This window comes from Symphalangus syndactylus, chromosome 20 (assembly GCF_028878055.3).
Source record: "Symphalangus syndactylus isolate Jambi chromosome 20, NHGRI_mSymSyn1-v2.1_pri, whole genome shotgun sequence".
Lineage (NCBI taxonomy): Eukaryota > Metazoa > Chordata > Mammalia > Primates > Hylobatidae > Symphalangus > Symphalangus syndactylus.
Window position 1 is genome coordinate 17143125 of NC_072442.2, and position 21263 is coordinate 17164387.

Sequence of the window (21263 nt, forward strand, 5' to 3'; positions counted from 1 at the left end):
GAGACTGAGGTAACTAACTTGGACGCTCTAGCCACTGAGGACCCACCCTGCTGCCCCTAGGCCTCACTCATCCAAGGAATACCAATTGGGAGACTCAGTTCAGAGCTATCTACATGTTTAGTTTTATTAGGTATTGCTAAATTTCTTCCCGAAGTGATTATCCCAGGTTATTACAGTCCCACTGTATTAGTTATCTATTGCTGTGTAATCAAATACTCCCACACTTAGGAATTTAAAACATTTTTTATGTACACAGTTTCTCTGGCTCAGGAACCCAGGGGTGACTTAACTGGATGGTTTTGGCTCAGGGTCTCTTGTGTAGCTGTAATCAAGATGTCATTAATCATCGAAGCCTTCAATGGGGCTGGAGCATCTACTTGTAAGACAGCTCACTGAGTAACCTGGATTGGCAGAAGGCTTCAGTTTCTTGCTTTGCCGGCCTCTGCATAGGGTTGCTTGATGTGCCTTCATCACATGGCAGCTGGCTTCCTTAGAGCAAGTGATCATAAAAATACATTTTGACTTCTACCTTGCTTTCTTGATCACTTGCTGTAGGGAACCCAGCTTTGTATTTTGTTAGCCCTGAATCACTAAGTCCAGCCCACCCTCAAGTATATCAAATAATTTGTGGATGTATTTTAAAAGCATACAGTTCCTACTTCTTCATGATTGTTCTTTATTCACCAAATATTTATTAAATACCTGCTATGTGCTAGGTACTGTTTCAGGTGCTGAGGATTCAGCAGTGAATGAAACAAAAATTCCTGCACCCATGGAGCTTACTTTCTAGGTTAGGGGAAAACATGATAAACTAAAGTAACTAAGTAGGACACATACTGTGTTAGAAATGCTACCAAGAAAAATAAAGCAGGGAATGCTATGGGGGTGGGGCCTGTATAATAATTCTAAATGGGATGGTCAGAGGAGGGTCTCGCTAGGATGATATGTAAGTAAAGTGTAAGTAAAGAGATGAGGCAGTGAGACTTGTGAGTGTCTCCGGCCACAGAATTTAGGAAGAAGTAACAAATGTAAGGGTTCTTATTACTCATGAATTTTCCCTTTTTTTTTTTTTTTTTTTTTTTTTGTGATGAGGTCTCACTCTGTGCCCTAGGCTAGAGCTCACTGAAGCCCCTAAAGTCCTGGGCTCAAGTGTTCCCCCAGCCTCAGCTTCCCAAGTAGCTGGGGCTACAGGTGCATGCCACCACACCCAACTAATTTTTTTTTTTTTTTTTTTTTTTTTTTTGAGACGGAGTCTCACTCTGTCGCCCAGGCTGGAGTGCAGTGGCGCAATCTCGGCTCACTGCAAGCTCCGCCTCCTGGGTTCACGCCGTTCTCCTGCCTCAGCCTCTCCGAGTAGCTAGGACTACAGGCGCCCGCCACCACGCCCGGCTAATTTTTTGTATTTTTAGTAGAGACGGGATTTCACCGTGGTCTCGATCTCCTGACCTCGTGATCCGCCCGCCTTGGCCTCCCAAAGTGCTGGGATTACAAGCGTGAGCCACCGCGCCCAGCCTACACCCAACTAATTTTTAAAAATGTTTTGTAGAGACGTCTCGCTTTGCCCAGGTTGGTCTCAAATTCCTGGCTCCAAGCGATCTGCCCACCTCAGCCTCCCAAAGTGCTTGGACTATAGGGGTGTGCCACAGCGCTCAGCCTACTCGTGATTTTTTTTTTTTTTTTTGAGACAGAATTTCGCTCTTATTGCCCAGGTTGGGGTGCAGTGGCGTGATCTCAGCTCACTGCAACCTCCACCTCCTGGGTTGAAGCGATTCTGCTGCCTCAGCCTCCCAAGTAGGTGGGATTATAGGCGTGCGCCCCCATGCCTGGCTAATTTTGTATTTTTAGTAAAGACCTGTGAGTGTCTGGGGCCACAGAATTTAGGCAGAAGTAACAAATATAAGGGTTCTCATTACTCATGAATTTTTTCTTTTTTCTTTTTCTTTCTTTCTTTTTTTTGTTTTTTTGAGATGAGGTCTCACTCTGTGCCACAGGGGTTTCACCATGTGGGTCAGGCTGGTCTCGAACTCCGGGCCTCAAGTGATCTACCCACTTCGGCCTCTCAGAGTACTGGGATTACAGGCATGAGCCACCGTGCCCCACTCCTACTCAGTATTTTTAACCGAGCAGCTGGAAAAATGGAGTTGCCACTAACTGATAAAGAAATGACTGGAACATCAGTGAAAAGGAGAGGTCGGAAGTTCAGTTTTGGACACATTACCCTTTCGGCATGTTTTAGACATTAAGGTGGTGATACCTATTTGGCTTCCCATTATAAGAATTGATTTCAGGTGTTGTCTAGGGTGGAGATTTCAATTTGGGGGAGCCAGTAGCATATAGATAGTATACAAAGTCTTGAGGTCATGTAGGGATTGAGTGCAGATAGAAAAGGGGGCAAGGTCTAGTGACTGAGCCCTGAGATACTCTTACTGTTTTTTTTTGTTTGTTTTTTTTTTTTCTGAGACGGAGTCTCGCTCTGTCGCCCACGCTGGAGTGCAGTGGCGCAATCTCGGCTCACTGCAAGCTCCGCCTCCCGGGTTCACGCCATTCTCCTGCCTCAGCCTCTCCGAGTAGCTGGGACTACAGGCGCCCGCCACCACACCCGGCTAATTTTTTTTTGTTGTATTTTTAGTAGAGACCGGGTTTCACCGTGGTCTCGATCTCCTGACCTCGTGATCCGCCCGCCTCGGCCTCCCAAAGTGCTGGGATTACAAGCGTGAGCCACCGCGCCCGGCCACTCTTACTGTTAAGACTTGGGGGGATGTGCTCTGGTTTCATTTGAGGGTTGGATTAAAATTAAAAAAAACAAAAAGAGTTAGGGGATATGAATGGAAGAACAAGGTAAAACAACTAACAGCTGTAAGTCAAATAGGAAATTTGGGATAGAGTACCCTGGAAGCTAAGTGAAGAAAGTGTTTCCAGAAAGAAAGTGTTTCAAATACTGTTGTCATTTAGGTGGAGGGAGAATTGAAAAATGACCATGGGATTTAGGAATGTGGAGGTCATTGGTGACCTTGAAAAAGAAAGTAGCTTTTGGTGGAATAGCAAGACCACAACCACGATTGGGGTTATTGAAGAAAGAACTGTCTTCTTGAGTGGGAGGAATAAAATTTTATACAGCAAGTTTTTAGACAGTTTTTTTTTTTGTTTTTTTTTTTTTTTGAGACGGAGTCTCCCTCTGTCGCCCAGGCTGGAGTGCAGTGGCGCAATCTCGGCTCACTGCAAGCTCCGCCTCCTGGGTTCACGCCATTCTCCTGCCTCAGCCTCTCCGAGTAGCTAGGACTACAGGCGCCCGCCACCACGCCCGGCTAATTTTTTGTATTTTTTAGTAGAGACGGGGTTTCACCGTGGTCTCGATCTCCTGACCTCGTGATCCACCCGCCTCGGCCTCCCAAAGTGCTGGGATTACAAGCGTGAGCCACCGCGCCCGGCCTTTTTAGACAGTTTTTTTGTAGAAGTTACTTTACTTCAACATAATTTTGTAAACACATACAGAAATGAATTAATATTTTGATAAAAGGGCCTATAAGAGACAAAATCTTTTTAGTGATAAAAAAGCTTTTTTCCTCTTGATTTCTCTTGTCACATAAATATTCTCTTTTAAAAAATAATGCTACCTTTTAGATTTTAAATATTTAAGCTAAAAAGGCTTTGCTGTGTTACTTTTCAAACCATTATTCTGACACTTGGAAGAAAATTTTTTTTTTTTTTTTTTTTTTTTTTTTTTGAGATCGAATCTCACTCTGTTGCCCAGGCTGGAATGCAGTGGCACGATCTCAGCTCACTGCAACCTCCGCCTCCCCGGTTCAAACGATTCTTCTGCCTCAGTCTTCCAAGTAGCTGGGATTACAGGCGCATGCCACCACACCTGGCTGATTTTTGTATTTTTAGTAGAGATGGGGTCTCACCATGTTGGGCAGGCTGGTCTCGAACTCCTGACCTCAGTTGATCTGCCCACCTCTGCTTCCCAAAGTAGTGGGATTACAAGCGCGAGCCACTGCGACTGGCCCGGAAATAATATTTTTAAAAGAGCTATGTTATTGGTTTTCTGAGTTTAGCTTGTTGCGTGGAAATACTTACTGGCCTAAAGTAAATTAAATGCTAGTATTTAGCACACACCCTTATGGTTTATGGCCATTTTTCTTATAGGGTTTTTTGGGCGGGGGAAGGGGTGGGAATAGATGTCTCCTTGTCAACATTGGTACCCTATAGACACTGATGATAATTACCCAAGTACAAATGTAGCAAAGGTGCCTTCTAGTGGCTGCCTGCTGGAATTGCATTTGAGTCTTGCAAATCGTTTTATTCACTGGGGAGATAATTTTTGAGTATAGTGTGTATGAAGCACTCTGCTGTATGTACAAGCACATGATCTTTGCCGTCATGGAGCTTGCAGTCTAGGAAAGCGTTGTAAGGCATTCATCAGATGATAACAAAAACTGAAAAAAATAATTTTTTTTTTTTTTTGAGACTGAGTTTTGTTCTTGTCACCCAGGCTGGAGTGCAATGGTGCAATCTCGGCTCACTGTAACCTTTACTTCCCAGGTTCAAGCGATTCTCCTGCCTCAGCTTCCCAAGTAGCTGGGATTACAGGCACCCACCACCACGCTCGGCTAAGTTTTGTATTTTTTCAAAATATAAAAATACAGGGGTTTTGCCATGTTGGCCAACTTGGTCTCTAACTCCTGACCTCAGGTGATCTACCCGCCTCAGCCACCTAAAGTGCTGGGATTACAGATGAGAGCCACAGCGCCTGGCTAAAACTGAAAATTTTTAATTCTTCTTCTTCTTTTTTTTTTTTTTTGAGATGGAGTCTCACTCTGTCGCCCAGGCTAGAGTGCAGTGGCACGATCTCGGCTCATTGCAGCCTCCGCCTCCTGGGTTCCAGCGATTCTTCTGCCTCCGCCTCCCAAGTAGCTGGGACTACAGGCGCGCGTCACTGCACCTGGCTACTTTTTGTATTTTTAGTAGAGACGGGGTTTCACCATGTTGGCCAGGCTGGTCTCGAACGCCTGACCTCAGGTGATCCACCTGCCTCAGGTTCCCAAAGCGTTGGGATTACAGGCATGAGCCACCACACCCAGCCAATTCTTAACTTCTTATATGTACTAATGAAAACCTAAAATAAGGATATTTCACTTAACCAGAGAGGCCAGAAAAGTGATATTTGAACTGAGTTTTGAGGAATTACTGGAGGTTAAGAAGGAAGAAAGTGTGTTTTTAGGCATAGAAAACAGCACTTTCGAAAAGTTTGGTGATAGGAAGAAGCATAGTGACATAGGAACTCTGGTGAAGGCCAGTGTAGCTGGAACGGATAAGGAAATAAGAGACTTGGATAAAATGAGAAAATACTGCATTTTATAGGCAGTGGTAAATAATTGTGTTTGGCTGGATATGGTGGCTCACGCCCATAATTCCAACACTTTGGGAGGCCAAGGCAGGTGGATTGCTTGAGTTCAAGGAGTTCAAGACCAGCTGGACAACATGGCGAAATCTCCCCTCTACAAAGAATTGGCTGGGCGTGGTTGCATGCGCTCGTAGTCTCAGTTACTCAGGAGGCTTTGGTTGGGAGGATTGCTTGAACCCAGGAGGCTGCAGTGAGCCAAGATTGCATCACTGTACTCCAGCTTGGGCAACAGAGCAAGACCCTGTTTCAGAAAAAACAAAAGAATTGTGTCTTTATCTTAAAAACAATTATGAACTATAACAGAGTTGGAATGGGAAACATAACCAGATTTGTGTGTTTTTAATTGTGGTAATATATACTTAGCATACACGTAACTTACTGTTGTAAAGCACGTGGTTCATTGATGTTAAGTACAGTTACACTGTTTTGTAACCGTCATCCACCATTCATCCTAGATTTGTGGGTTTTTGTTTGTTTTTGTAATTTCAACTTTTAGATTCAGGAAGTATACGTACAGGTTTGTTACATGGGTATATTGCATGGTACTGAGGTTTGGGGTACGACTGATTCCGTCATCCAGGTAGGGAGCATAGTACCCAATTGTTAGTTTTTCATGTCTTTCTCCTTCTCTCCCTCCTCCCTCTAGTGGTCCCCAGTGTCTATTGTTGCCATCTGTACGTTCATGTGTACCCAATGTTTAGCTCCCATTTACAAGTGAGAACGTGGTATTTGCCTTTCTTTTCCTGCATTAATTTGCTTAGGATAATGGCCTCCAGCTGCATCTGTGTTGCTGCAAAGGACATAATTTCATTTTTTTTTTGTGGCTGTGTAGTATTCTGTAGTGTGTATGTACCATATTTTCTTTATGCATTTCACTTTGATGGGCACCTAAGTAGATTCCTTGTCTTTGCTATTGTGAATAGTGCTGCGATGAACATTTGAGTGCATGTGTCTTTTTGTAGAGTGATTTATTTTCCTTTGGATGTATACCCCGTAACAGGATTGCTAGATCGAATGGTAGTTCCGTTTTAAGTTCTTTGAGATATCTCCACACTGCTTTCCACAGTGGCTGAATTAATTTATATTGCCACCAACAGTGTATAAGCATTCCCTTTTCTCTGCAGCTTTGCCAGCATTGTCATTTTTTGGCTTTTTAATAATAGTCATTCTGATAGGGTATGAGATGGTATTTCATTGTGGTTTTGATTTGCATTCTCTAATGATTACTGAGGTGGAGCTTTTTATGATTCTTGGCCGTTTGCTTGTCTTCTTTTGAAAAGTGTTGATGCCTTTTGCCCAGTTTTTAATGGGGTAGTTATTTGTTTTTAACTTGTTGAATTGTTTAAGTTCTTTACAGATTCTAGATATTAGATCTTTGTCAGATACATAGTTTGTGAATATTTTCTCCCTTTCTGTAGGTTGTCTGTTTACTCTGTTGATAGTTTCTTTTGCTGTGCAGAAGCTCTTTAATTAGGTCCTACTTGTCAATTTTTGTTTTTGTTACAGTTGCTTTTGGGGATTTAGTCACAGATTCTTTCCCAAGGCTGATGTCCATCCAGGATTCTTACAGTTTGAGGTCTTACATTTAAATCTTTAATCCATTAGCTTTGTGTCTTAAAGAGAGAATTTTCATTGAGTTTTGAGAATGGATTAGAGGGGGTAAACATTGTTGGAAGTTATCCATGGGAAGCCACTCAAAGGGGTGCTGAAATTTGCTAGGTGTAAGGACCACTGAGTGTCTTGTGGACTGCCGGCTGCCACGTGCCACAGGAGCAAGCAGAAAATATACTGGAACCAGAAAGCAGGTCTCCTCTCTTCTGGTGTCTCTTCAGCACCCTCTACTGAGGAAAAAAGGGAATTGGCTCCAAGGCACCTACTTTCAGGACCTACAGAAATGATGTTCTATGATCCTACCTTGGTGTACAAACGCTAGACCAGTAATAAAAACCCTTAGTTAAAGGCCCAATTCTGATCCTTACCAGTTATTTGATATTAGATAGAATCATATAGACTCTTTGAACTGGTAAAACAAGGGAAAGTGGCTATGAATATGAATCATCTGGTGAGTTTGTTGAAAGGTCAGATTCTAGGGACTTTTACTAGCAAATTTGAAGCAACTTGAGCATCAAAACAAATTATAACAGGAATAAGTTTAAAAATATTGAATAAAAAAGAATCTGTAAGTCTATATAGAGATAAAAAATTGTACAGGTAGAAGAATGGAATTTTTTTTTTTTTTTTTTTTACATTTAAAGGAGTTTAATTGGGCAGTGAACGATTTGTGAATTGGGTAGCCACCCCCCCACAGCAGATTCAGAGAGACTCCAAAGAAAATCTTTTTTTTTTTTGAGATGGTGTCTCGCTCTGTCGCCAGGCTGGAGTGTAGTGGCACGATCTTGGCTCACTGCAACCTCTGGCTACTGGGTTCACGCGATTCTCCTGCCGAGCCTCTTGAGTAGCTGGGACTACAGGTGTGTGCCACCGTGCCCAGCTAATTTTTGTATTTCTAGTAGAGATGGGGTTTCACCATTTTGGCCAGGACGGTCTAAATCTCTTGACCTCATGATCCACCAGCCTAGGCCTCCCAAAGTGTTGGGCTTACAGGCCTGAGCCACTGCCTCCGGCCAGAAAACTCTTCTTTAAAAAAGATTTTCAGCCGGGCGCAGTGGCTTACGCCTGTAATCCCAGCACTTTGGAAGGCCGAGGCGGGCGGATCATGAGGTCAGGAGATCAAGACCATCCTGGCTAACGTGGTGAAATCCCCATCTCTACTAAAAATACAAAAACTTAGGCAGGCGTGGTGGCGGGTGCCTTATAGTCCCAGCTACTCGGGAGGCTGAGGCAGGAGAATGGCGTGAACCCAGGAGGCGGAGCTTGCAGTGAGCCGAGATCACGCCACTGCACTCCAGCCTGGGCGACAGAGCGGGACTCGTCTCGAAAAAAAAAGGACTTCCAGGCCTGAGCACAGTGGCTTATGCCTCTAATCCCAGCAGCCTGTAATCCTAGCACTTTGGGAGGCTGAGGTGGGTGGATCGCTTGAGCTCAGGTGTTTGAGATCAGCCTGACCAACATGGCGAAACCCCATCTGTAGAAAAAAATACAAAAAAATTAGCCTGGCATGGTGGCACACGCCTGTAGTCCCATCTTCTTGGAAGGCAGGTGAGAGAACTGCTTGAGCCTGGGAGGTGCAGGCTGCAGTGAGCCATGATCGCACCACTGCCCTCCATCCTGGGCAATAGAGTAAGACCCAGTCTCAAAAAAAAAGAAACCTTTTTGGGGTTGGGAAAGAAGAGTGAAAAGAACCAAAATAAAGTAAAATAAACTGTCAGCTAATAAATGTAGTTAGAATGTCCTAATTCTGTCATCAGTTTATAACCATTATAATTGATTCATTCAGGAATCATCAGTAGATGCTAAAATATGGCATATTTTGGTACAGAACAGGATATTTCACAGAACCTTCAAACTTTCACCCTACAGACTACTCACCAGTTACAAAAAGAAAAAGGCACCTTTATGCTGCCAGTAGATAGCACTTTAACCAAATGACCAAAGTTGATACTGCCAGTAATGGGACAGACTGACACACTGTCTCTCCTCATGTGATATACGGAGAAGGACGTGACATCAGCAATGTAGTCCTGTAGCCAAAAGTGAGTTTACCTGTTCATGAACCCCCGTAGAGCACAAGAACATGAGGAAACAATCAGATGGATCCAATTTAAAGGTCATTGTGCAATAGAACTCTTTTCTTGTCTTTTCTTTTCTTTTTTTTTTTTTTTTTTTTTGAGATGGAGTCTCACTCTCGCCCAGGCTGGAGTGCAGTGGCATGATCCTGGCTCACTGCTATGTCTGCTTTCTGGGGTCAAGCGATTCTTCTGCATCAGCCTCCCGAGTAGCTGGGATTACAGGCGCGTGCCACCATGCCCAGCTAATTTTGTATTTTTAGTAGAGCCGGGGTTTCACCATGTTAGCCAGGCTGGTCCCAAACTGTTGACCTCAAGTGATCCACCTGCCTCAGCCTCCCAAAGTGCTGGGATTACAGGTGTGAGCCACCGCGCCTAGCAAAAGAACTATCTTGAACTCTTCACAGTTGTCAATACCATGAATGATAAAAACAAAACAAAACCCTAGGGAATTGTTTTAGGTTAAAAATGACTAAAAAATGACAAATGCAATTAATTTTTAAGTTTTTTTAAAAATAAAGATGGGGTTTCACTGTGTTGCCCAGGCTGGTCTCGAACTCCCAGGCTCAAGCAATTCTCCTGTCTCCACCTCCCAAAGTGCTGGGATTACAGGCATGAGCCACCTAACCTGACCGAAGAATGATCCTTGAATGGATCCTGGATATTAAAAATGCATTATTGTGACAACTGGGAAGATTTGAACATAAACTTTATATTATACAGTGCTACAGCAATATGAAATTGCCTGAGTGTGGTAGAATAACATCCTCATGCTTAGGAGATAAATGTTGAAGTATTACTATTTGGAGGTGAAGTGTTTTGAGTCTGTAATCTAATCTCAAATGATTCAGCACATAAACCAACTCTATCCACAGATTCCAACACTATCTGCATAAAAAATCCCAAATAATCTTCAAAAGAACTACTGGAATTAATAAGTGGATTCAGCAAGTTCACAGGACCCAGATTCAGCATACACAGTCTATCATATTTGTATGTACTAAAAATGAACAATTCATAATGAAATTTAAATAAGTATCATTTGTAATCGCACCCAAGAAAACCATGAAATACTTAGGTATAATTGTAACAAACTGTGTTTAAGATTTATATGCGTGAAACTACAAAATGATGAAAGAAATCAAAGAAATAGAAATAGACCACATATCTTAGTCAAAACCCAGAGTTTAAAAATTTAAGTTAGAAGAAACAATCCCTTCTTCTGAAAATGTATTGAGGTTTATTGAGAAAGAAATAGAGATTGAGGCCGGGCGTGGTGTCTAACGCCTGTAATCCCAGCACTTTGGGAAGCCTAGGTGTACAGATCACCTGAGGTCAGGAGTTGCAGACCAGCCTAGCCAACATGATGAAACCCGTCTCTACTAAAAATATAAAAATTAGCCAGATGTGGTGGCAGGCGCCTGTAATCCCAGCTACTCTGGAGGCTGAGGCAGGAGAATCACTTGAACCCAGGAGGCAGAGGTTGCAGTGAGCCAAGATCGTGCCATTACACTCCAGCCTGGGCAACAAGAGTGAAACTCCATCTCAAAAAAAAAGAAAAAGATATTGGAGACTAGTGATTTGGAAGTTGTCAGTAGAAGAGTTGGAAACTTGAAAGGATGGTTTCACCAAAGCAACGTAAAATATATGGGTGGGTGGGTGTGTGTGTGTGTGTGTGTGTAGGTAGGTAGATAATAGGTATCTCCAGAAAGATAAGAACATAAGAATAATAGTCCTTACAAGGAAAACTAGAAGGGCAGTGATGAGAAGGGAGAATTTTCACTGTATATGTACCCTTTTATATCTTTTGGTTTTCGTACTATGTGAATGTATTACATAATGTTATAAAAAGGCAGACCCAGTACCGTGGCTGATACCTGTAATCCCAGCACTTTGGGGGACCGAGGTGGGAGGATTGCTTGAGTCCAGGACTTGGAGAGCAGCCTGGACAACACAGTGGGACTGCCATCTCTACAAAAAATGAATTAGCCGGGCCTGTTGGTACACACCTATAGTCCCAGCTACTTGAGAGGTTGACGTAGGAAGATCACTTGAGCCCAGGAGATCTGTCCTGCAGTGAGCCATGATTGTGCCACTGTCCCCATGTTCATTTTTATTATTTTGTCAACCAGGGAGCTTTGTTTTGCTGGTATAAAGAGGTAAGTGTGTCTTTGTGAGCTTATCTGGATTATAATTAGCTTTTAGTGGTTGCCTGTATTTTGTTTTGCTGCTTAGAGGGCTGAATTGCTTTTTAAAGAGTCTGGTTAGCAATGATTTTGCTACTTTCGAGTGGGAGTAATTGACTTGAATTATTCTTTCTTTGGACTCTGAGCATGTTTGAATTGCCAGTATTTCTGATGGGGAGCTAGTGGGGAAGTTTAAATAAGGAAAAGGACAAAGCTTCTTCTTGTTTAACAAAAAAAACGTAACTACTGAAAGGGGACAAAAATTGTTTAACCTCTTGTCTGAAAATCTTTTGCTTTTAATTTAGGCCTTTCCCTTAAGTAGTTCACAATAAACAAAAGAGGCAGAAATTAATGTTTTCTCCTTTCTGTCTCCTCTTTCACATTTATTGGAAACAGAAGAAAAATTTATATTGTTTCATTTATGTTGTCTTATATATTACAGAAAAGTAGATGGTTTCTATAAATCATTTTTATTTTCTTCTGTTTTAGTTTTATTGATCTTTTTTATGGCCTGGGTCGACTAAAAGTTATTGTCTCTTGAACATTTTGATGTTTGTATCTAATAGTTCTGAAGGCAGAAGTTTAGACATTGTTTTTATGTGGAGCTAATCAAGGAGAAGGATAAATATAAGAGCTTTCTTTTTCTGGCTCAGTGAAAGGGAGAACTGTTGCTCTCCAAACGTTGGTCATATGGTTGGTAAAGAGCATTAAAATGCTCATTTTTATATTTTGAATTTTCTTCCAAGTGACTGGTACTTGTTCTGTAAGTTTTGATGTAGGTACTTTACTGATCTACAGATTAACAGGAAGTTTGCAAACAGCCGTTGGTACTTCTGTTTGTAGGATAAGTTCTCATCTTGTCCTTTTTCTTCAAAATTATCTTGATTAATCCTGGCCCTTTGTGCTTAGCCTGTCAAATTCTACAACAATCCTTTTGGGATTTTGGTTAGAATTACATTGACTTTGTAGATTATTTTGGGAATAATTGACATCTTTATTATAGTAAGTATTCCTATCTATGAATCTGATTGGTTTCTTCATTTATTTAGATTATCTTTTTAATGTTTCAAAATAGAATCTATAATGTTCATAACAGGCATGTATACCGTTTGTTAGAGTTGTTCCTAAGTTCCTTACATTTGGTTCATTGTTAAAATTAGATTATTTTAAAATTTATATTTTCTATATCTTGCTATCATATAGAAATACTGTTGACTTATATATTGGGTTTGTATTTAACAACTTTGCTAAACTTTCCTATTGTAATAATTTATTTTTGGTTTTCCATGTAGAAATGAAATTATCTGCAAATAATATTAGTATTATTTTCTCCTTTCCATTTTGTATATCCTTTATTTTTATTATCTTACTGCGATGGGGAGGACTCAGTATAGTATTAGAAGAGAAGCAATGATACAAGGCATAGTTTTCTTATTTCTACATTAAAAAGGGAATACTTTTAACATTTTACCTTTAAGTAAGATGATTATTACAGAATTCTGGTGGATATACTTCATCAGGTTAAGGGAGTTCTCTTTTATTCTTAGTTTGCTAGGAAATCTTATCATGAAAGGAGTTTGAATGTTATCAAATGCTTTTCCGAGTCTGTTGAGATTAGCTGTGTAGATTTTCTCTTTTAATCTGTTGCTGTTGTACTATTAGCTTCCAACTAATACTTCTTGCTTTTTCTGCTCCCTTCCCCCAGGTGATTTGTGGAGCTATGATTTCTTCAGTGGTGAATTTGTGGTGTCACCTGAACCAGACACAAGTGTCCACACTCTTGACCCTCAGAAGCACAAGTATATTATATTGGGGAGTGATGGACTTTGGAATATGATTCCACCTCAAGATGCCATCTCAATGTGCCAGGACCAAGAGGAGAAAAAATACCTGATGGTGAGACATGATTCAATAACTTGATATTGTTGTCTAAACATTGTTTTGGTACTTCTGTCAGAATCTTGAATATGAACTAAGGACATTGACCTTGGGTAGATTTTTGCATTTGCCTGGATCTGCTAGTGGGTAAAACATAGGCTTTGTAGCTCCTACTCATTAGAGGAATGAGACAAGAAATATATAACTGAAGTCTAATAACAAAACACACAACCACTGACTTCAGTATAAATTGGCCTGTGAAACGTTGCTAATTCCTTATTTTTTTAAATGACATAATTTGCATACCATAAAATTTATCTTTTTTTTTTTGAGACAGAGTCTTACTCTGTCGCCCAGGCTGGAGTGCAGTGGCACAATCTCGGCTCACTGCAAGCTCCACCTCCCGAGTTCACGTCATTCTCCTGCCTCAGCCTCCTGAGTAGCTGGGACTACAGGCGCCTGCCACCACGCCCTGCTAATTTTTGTATTTTTAGTAGAGATGGGGTTTCACCATGTTAGCCAGGATGGTCTCGATCTCCTGACCTCGTGATCCGCCTGCCTCTGCCTCCCAAAGTGCTGGGATTACAGGCGTGAGCCACTGCGCCTGGCCAAAATTTATCCTTTTAAAGTGTATAATTCAGTGATTCTTAGTGTAGTTCACAAAGTTGTACAACCATCACCACTACTACTTTTTTTTTTTTCCGACTGTCTCAGAGTCTCACTCTGTCACCGAGGCTGGAGTGCAGTGGCACGATCTCACCTCACTCTAACCTCCGCCTCCTGGATTCAAGCGATTCTTCCACCTCAGCCTCCCGAGTAGCTGGGGATTACAGGTGTGTGCCACCCCACCCAGCTAATTTTTTGTATTTTTAGTAGAGATGGGGTTTTATCATGTTGGCCAGGCAGGTCTCGAACTCCTGACCTCAGGTGATGCCTTGGCCCCACAAAGTGCTGGGATTTAAGGCGTGAGCCACCGCACCCGGCCTCCATCACCACTGCTTCTACTACTTTTTTTGTTTTTGTTTTTTCCCCCAAGAGATGAGGTCTCACTATGTTGCCCAGGCTGGTTTAGAACTCCTAGGCTTAAGCGGTCCTCTCACCTCAGCCTCCTGAGCATCTGGGACTACTGTGGTGCCATGCCCAGCTCCTAATCTCAAAACATTTTCATCATCATCCCCTAACAGAGCACATGGAAGTATCTGGAATCAAAGACCCAAAGATGGGTTATCCTTAGAAAAGATGATCTTTCTCTCAGATGGGAAGAATAGTAAAGCTGTATTTTGAGGTGGAAGGAGGGGCAAATTGATTGAATTTTTGTTAAATTGCCTCCATTCATTCCAGGCGCAGAGGCTCACGCCTGTAATTCCAGCACTTTGGGAGGCTGAGGCGGGTGGATCACCCAAGGTCAGGAGTTAGAGAACAGCCTGGCCAACATGGTGAAACCCCACCTCTACTAAAAATACAAAATTAGCTGGGTGTGGTGGCACATGCCTATAGTCCCAGCTACTTAGGAGGCTGAGGCAGGAGAATCGCTTGAACCCGGGAGGCAGAGGTCGCAGTGAGCCAAGATCATGCCATTGCACTCCAGCCTGGGCAATAAGAACTAAACTCTGTCTCAAAAAAAAAAAAAAAAAAATTTGCCTCCATTCATTCACTCAATTAACATACTAGGTACTAGGTACAGGGATTGCAAAGGTAAATAGAATATGGTCCTTCCCCAACACTTACCATATTATTATAAATAGAATATATAAAAAACTAACAATCCCATTAGATCATGAGTTCTTTTAAGGTGAGAGTCATCTTGATTCAGTTTTACAATTTCAGGGCCTGGTGTGTTGCATTTAGTTGGAGATTATCAGGTATCAAAGAGCAACATAAAGACTCTTCTGTCTAATGGATTTAGAATTCTTTAATGATCTGAGAGAGATCATTTCAATGGCATAAAGACAAAAGCCAGTTTGTAGTGTGTTGGAAGAACCTATTTATGAACCCTAAAGTGTTTTAAGATGAGTATTGAAGGAAGCATCCGTATAATGTATAATTAGAACAAGTCTTAATAAGACCTGGGAGAGTGAGACGATAGAAAACTTCACAAGACTGCATAGGAAGCTTCATGGAAGAGAGTGATATTTAAGCAATAAAATTTGCAGGCTTGATCTAAGGCAGCAGTGGTTTTTGGGAAAAACACAAAGAAATACATGTAGGCGGGGCGCAGTGGCTCAAGCCTGTAATCCCAGAACTTTGGGAGGCCAAGGCAGATGGATCACTTGAAGTCAGGAGTTCGAGACCAGCCTGGCCAACATGGTGAAACCCTCATCTCTACTAAAAATACAAAAATCAGCCAGATGTGGTGACTCGCACCTGTAATCCCAGTTACTCGGGAGGCTGATGCAGGAGAATTGCTTGAGCCCAGGAGGCAGAGGTTGCAGTGAGCTGAGATCGTTCCACTGCACTCCAGCCTGGTGACAGAGCGAGATTCCATCTCAAAACAACAACAACAACAACAACAACAAAAAAACACAAAGAAATACATGAGTAGTAGAATTGACAGCTCTTATGTTTATAAGGAGGAAGAATATGATGGCACCTAAATTTCTAACTCTGGTGACTAGTAAGCTATTATAAAGAAGAAACATTATTTAGGGAGAGATGGGGGAGGTAATTAGTTCAGACATAGGCATGTTGAGTTGGAGGTACCTGTGGTTCCTCTAGATAGGTATCTTCAGTAGGCAGTTATAAATATTTGAGAGAGAGGGGTGGCATGCTCCTATAGTCCCAGCTACTCAGGAGGCTGTGGGAGGATTGCTTGACTCCAGGAGTTCAAGGCTGTAGGGTGCTATGATTGTGCTTGTTAATAGCCACTGCACTCCAGCCTGGACAACATAGTGAGACCCTCATCTCTTTAAAAATAAAAACTTAGGAGGGAAGCCTGGAAGTACTAATTTAACAGTTAACGAGAGTTGCATAAATTGTGGCAATATATGCACTTAGACTGTGTGGTTTAAGAGCACACAATATTAGGGGGACTCAAAAGTCAGCAGAATTCTAGTGAGCTGAGGGAAAAATATACAGGCAAGATAGTGGAAAATGGTTTATATAATTGTCTGTTTTCATGGAGCATTGATGGGAAGGGAAACAGGCACACTGAAAAAGTGAGAGGTAAGGGCTCAGTCAGCTGGTGTTTGGAGAGTGGAACCACGTGCCATAGGGAATGTGATAGATTCATGAATTAGAGATTAATGCTGCCTTTAATCAATTCTGAGGTGCATATTTTCTTTTAATATCTTTGAAATTGGAACACTTTTTACAAATGGTATATCATAGTTCAATTAACAGTGTTTTGGGTTTTTTTTGTTTTTTTGAGATGTAGTCTCGCTCTGTCACCAGGCTGGAGTGCAGTGGCACGATCTCAGCTCACTGCAACCTCTGCCTCGCAGGTTCAAGTGATTCCCCTGCCTCAGCCTCCGGAGTAGCTGGGACTACAGGCGCGTGCCACCACGCCCGGCTATTTTTTTTTATTTTAGTAGAGACGAGGTTTCACCACATTGGCCAGGATGATCTCCATCTCCTGACCTCATGATCCACCCGCCTCGGCCTCCCAAAGTGCTGGGATTACAGGCGTGAGCCACCATGCCAAGCCACCACACCCAGCCAACAATGTTTTTTATTTCTTTTGTGGCACATAAAATGATGCATCCATAACACAAGGCTCATGGTATTCTACATGAAGAAAACAATCTAAGTGATCCAGTCAGAGTTAGAAAAAAATATCATAGTAAAACCCCTCAAAGTAGGAGGTTGAAAATAATAGAGCAGAAATTAATTATTTAGGGAGATTCACAAAACCCAGAAGGGCAGTCCTTTAAGAAGACACATAAGGCATGATTGATTGTTTCTAGTTCAAGAAAAAAGCACAAAAAAGTTTGAGTGGACATAACTACACTTAAAAATAGAGATTTTTAAAACATACTTTAAAAAATTCGAAGTATACTATACATATGACATTTACTATTTGTACTATTTGGAACTGTACAATTCAATAGTAAAACATCTATTTATATTCTTTTTTTCCACCCTTCATCCCTCTCTCCTTACTACCCTTCCTGGCTTCTCATAACCACAAGTCTAACTCTCTCTCTTTGTGAGATCTACTCTTAAAAGCTGCCACATATGAGTGAGATCATGTCTTTCTGTGCTTGGATTATTTCATTTAGCATAATGTCCTCCAGTTCCATCCCTGTTGCTGCAAATGACAGGATTTCATTCTTTTCTATGGCCGAATACTATTTCATTATGTATGTATATATACACCACATTTTCTTTATCCATTCATGTGTTAAATGGAATTGACGTAGGATGATTCCATATTTGGACTATTGTGAATAGTGCTACAATAAATATGGGAGTGCAGGTATACCTTCAGTATATTGATTTTCTTTCTGTTGGATATATGTATAGTAGTGGAATTGTTGGATCATATGGTGGTTTACTTCTGTTTTTTTTTTTTTTTTTGAGGAAGCTTCATACTGTTCTTCGTAGTGGCTGCACTAATTTACATTCCCACTAACACTGAGGGTTCCCCTTTCTGCACATCCTCACCAGCATCTGTAGTTGGCTATCTTTTTGATGCAAGCCATTTTAACTGGGGTGAGATGATACCTCATTGTGGTTTTGATTTGCATTTCTCTGATGATTAGTGATGTTGAGCATTTTTTCATATATCTGTTAATCATTTGTATGTCTTTTGAGAAATGTGTATTTTAGATCTTTTGCCCATTTTAAAATTGGATTATTTGGGGCTTGTTTTGTTTCGTTGCTACTGATTTGAGCTCCTTACATATTGTGGTTGTTAATTCCTTGTCAGATGGATAGTTTGCAGATGCTTTATCCCATTCTGTGGGTTGTCTCTTCACTTTGTTGATTATTTCCTTTGCATTTTAGCTTGTATTTTCATTTGTCTATTTTTGCTTAGGTTGCCAGTGCTTTTGAGGTCTCATGCAAAAATTATTTGCCTAGAGCAGTGTCCTGGAGCATTTCTCCAATGTTTTCTTTTAGTAGTTTCATAGTTTGTGAGCTCAAAGTAAATCTCACAAAGAGAGGGAATAGAATTGTAGTTACCAGTTCTACTAATTGAGATCTTAGATTTAAGTCATTAATCCATTTTGATTTGATTTTTGTGTGTGATGAGAGATGGGGTATAGTTTCATTCTTCAGCATATAGTTATCCAGTTTTCCCACTACCATTTATTGTTGCTCTTGGCACCTTTGTTGACAATGAGCTGGCTGCAAATTGTGTGGATTTATATATAGGTTTTCTATTCTGTTCCATTGATCTATGTGTCTGTTTTTGTAGCAGTACCATGCTATTTTGGTTACTGTAGTCCTCTAGTATAGTTTGAAGTCAGGTAGTGTGATGCCTCCAGCTTTGTTCTTTTGGCTTAGAATTGCTTTGGCTATTCAGGATCTTTTGTGGTTTCATATAAATTCTGAGCTTAAAGAAAAAATTATGTGAAGAATGTCATTTCAATTTTGATAGGGATTGAATCTTGAAATTGCTTTGGGTAGTATTGTCATGTTAGCAATATTAATCCATCCAATCCATAAGCATGGACTATCTTTGTATTTTTTTGTGTCCTCTTCAATTTCTTTCATCAGTATTTTCTAGTTTTCCTTTATAGATCTTTCACATCTTTGGTTAAATTGATTACTAGGCATTTTATAATTTGCGTACCTATTGGAAATGGGATTGCTTTCTTGATTTCTTTTTCAGATTGTTTGCTGTTGGTATATGTAAATGCTGCTGATTTTCATATGTTCATCTTGTATCCTGCAGTTTCACTGAATTTATCAGCTCTAACAGTTTTTTGGTGGCATCTTTAGGTTTTTGTAGGTATGAGATCATGTTACCTGCAAACAAGGCTCATTTGACTTATTCGTTTCCAGTTTGGATGCCCTTTATTTCTTTCTCTTGCCTAATTGCTCTGGCCGGGACTTCCAGTATTGTATTGAATAACAGTAGTGAGAGTGGGGCATCCTTGTCTATTTCAGTCTTTAGAGGAAAGGCTTTCAATTTTTTTCCCCATTCAGTATGATGTTGGCTGTGAGTTTGTCATTTTGAGGTATATTTCTACTATACTCATTTTTGATGAGGGGGTTTTATCATAAAGTGATGTTCAATTTTACGAAATGCTTTTTCAGCGTCTATTGAAATAATATGCATTTTTTTTTTTTTTTTTTTTTTTGAGAGAGAGAGAGTCCCACTTTGTCACCCAGGCTGGGAGCACAGTGGTGCGATCCCGGCTCACTGCAGCCTCCACCTCCTGGGTTCAACTGATTCTCCCACCTCAGCCTCCCGAGTAGGTGAGGTTGGAGGATCACTTGAGCCCAGGAGGTGGAGACTGCAGTAAGCCAAGGTCACACCACTGCATTCCAGCCTGGGTGACAGAGTGAGACCCTGTCTCAAAAAACAACCAACAAACAAAATTTTCCACTCATTTTCATCATTCATTTATTTCTGTGGGTACTTTTAATACATGTAGGCAGCCGGGCAGGGCGGCTCACACCTGTAATTCCAGAACTTTGGGAGGCCGAGGTGGGCAGATCACCTAACATTAGGAGTTCAAGATCAGCCTGGCCAACATGGTGAAACCCCCTCTCTATTAAAAATACAAAAAAAAATTTTAGCTGGGAGTGGTGGCAGGTGCCTGTAATCCCAGCTACTTGGGAGGCTGAGGCAGGAATCACTTGAACCTGGGAGGCAGAAGTTGCAGTGAGCCAAGATCGTGCCATTGCACTCCAGCCTGGGCGACAAGAGCAAAACTCCATCTCAAAAAAAAGAAAGAAAAAAATACATGTAGGCTTATTTCCTGGAGTATATCATTTTCACTTCTGTTCTGTGAAACTTAGCAGATTTTAAATTCATATATGACACTGGAAGTTTTATTCCAAGCCACATTTATTTGCATAAAATGAGATCCTTTTGGTTTTGTTTTCTTTACTCGTTAAATTGGTTTATATTTGTTCTTTATACTATAAGCAGTTATTGTATTACTTTTTCCTCATATGAGTGACATTGACTGTTTATATATATATATATATGAGCTGTTTATATTTCCTTTTCTCTGGATTTTGTTTATATTCTTTGACAATTTTTATGTTGAGTCATTGTCTTCGATTTGCAGAATCTCTTATGTTAGAAGGAATTTGACCCTTTGCAGTGATTTTTTTTTTGTACCATGCCTGATCGTCTTGTTTGTGAATTACGTTTTCTAAATAACTTGATGTTTACTTTTTGTTGTTGTTGTTGTTTTGAGACGGAGTCTCGCTCTGTCGCCCAGGCGGGAGTGCAGTGGCGTGATCTCGGCTCACTGTAACATCCGCCTCCCAGGTTCAAGCAATTCTCCTGCCTCAGCCTCCCAAGTAGCTGGGATTACAGGCACGCACCACCGTGCCTGGCTAATTTTTGTATTTTTAGCAGAGACGGGGTTTCACCATGTTGGTCAGGCTGGCCTTGAATTCCTGACTTCGCAGTCCACCTGCCTCCACCTCCCAAAGTACTGGGATTACAGGCGTGAGCTACCACACCTGGCTACTGTCTTTTTAAGTAACTTCCTCATAACTTTTTATTTTCTTTATTTTCTTTTTTTCTTTTCTTTTTTTTTTTTTTTGAGATGGATTCTTGCTCTGTTGCCTAGGCTGGAATGCGGTGGCGCGATCTTGGCTCACTGCAACTTCCACCTCCTGGGTTCAAGCAATTCTCCTGCCTCAGCCTCCTGAGTAGCTGGGACTACAGGCACATGCCATCCCGCCCGCCTAATTTTTTTTTTTTTTTTTTTTTTTTTTGAGATGGAGTCTCGCTCTGTCGCCCAGGCTGGAGTGCAGTGGCGCAATCTCGCCTCACTGCAAGCTCCGCCTCCCGGGTTCACGCCATTCTCCTGCCTCAGCCTCTCCAAGTAGCTGGGATTACAGGCACCCGCCACCACGCCTGGCTAATTTTTTTGTATTTTTAGTAGAGACGGGGTTTCACCGTGTTAGCCAGGTTGGTCTCGATCTCCTGACCTCATGATCCACCCACCTCAGCCTCCCAAAGTGCTGAGATTACAGGCA

General features: G+C 41.4%; 1 protein-coding gene across 2 annotated transcripts in view; it reads left to right on the top strand.

Moving 5' to 3' along the window:
* Positions 1–21263, top strand: part of PPM1D (protein phosphatase, Mg2+/Mn2+ dependent 1D) — a 68516-nt gene that overhangs the window by 38336 nt on the left and 8917 nt on the right. For both annotated transcript variants that reach the window (XR_008653161.2, XM_055257592.2), the window contains exon 4: positions 12982–13172. Coding sequence is in view for 1 of the 2 variants with exons in the window: in XM_055257592.2 (XP_055113567.1) it covers positions 12982–13172 (191 nt within the window). In the remaining variant the exon portion in view is untranslated. The remainder of the gene's footprint in view (positions 1–12981; positions 13173–21263) is intronic.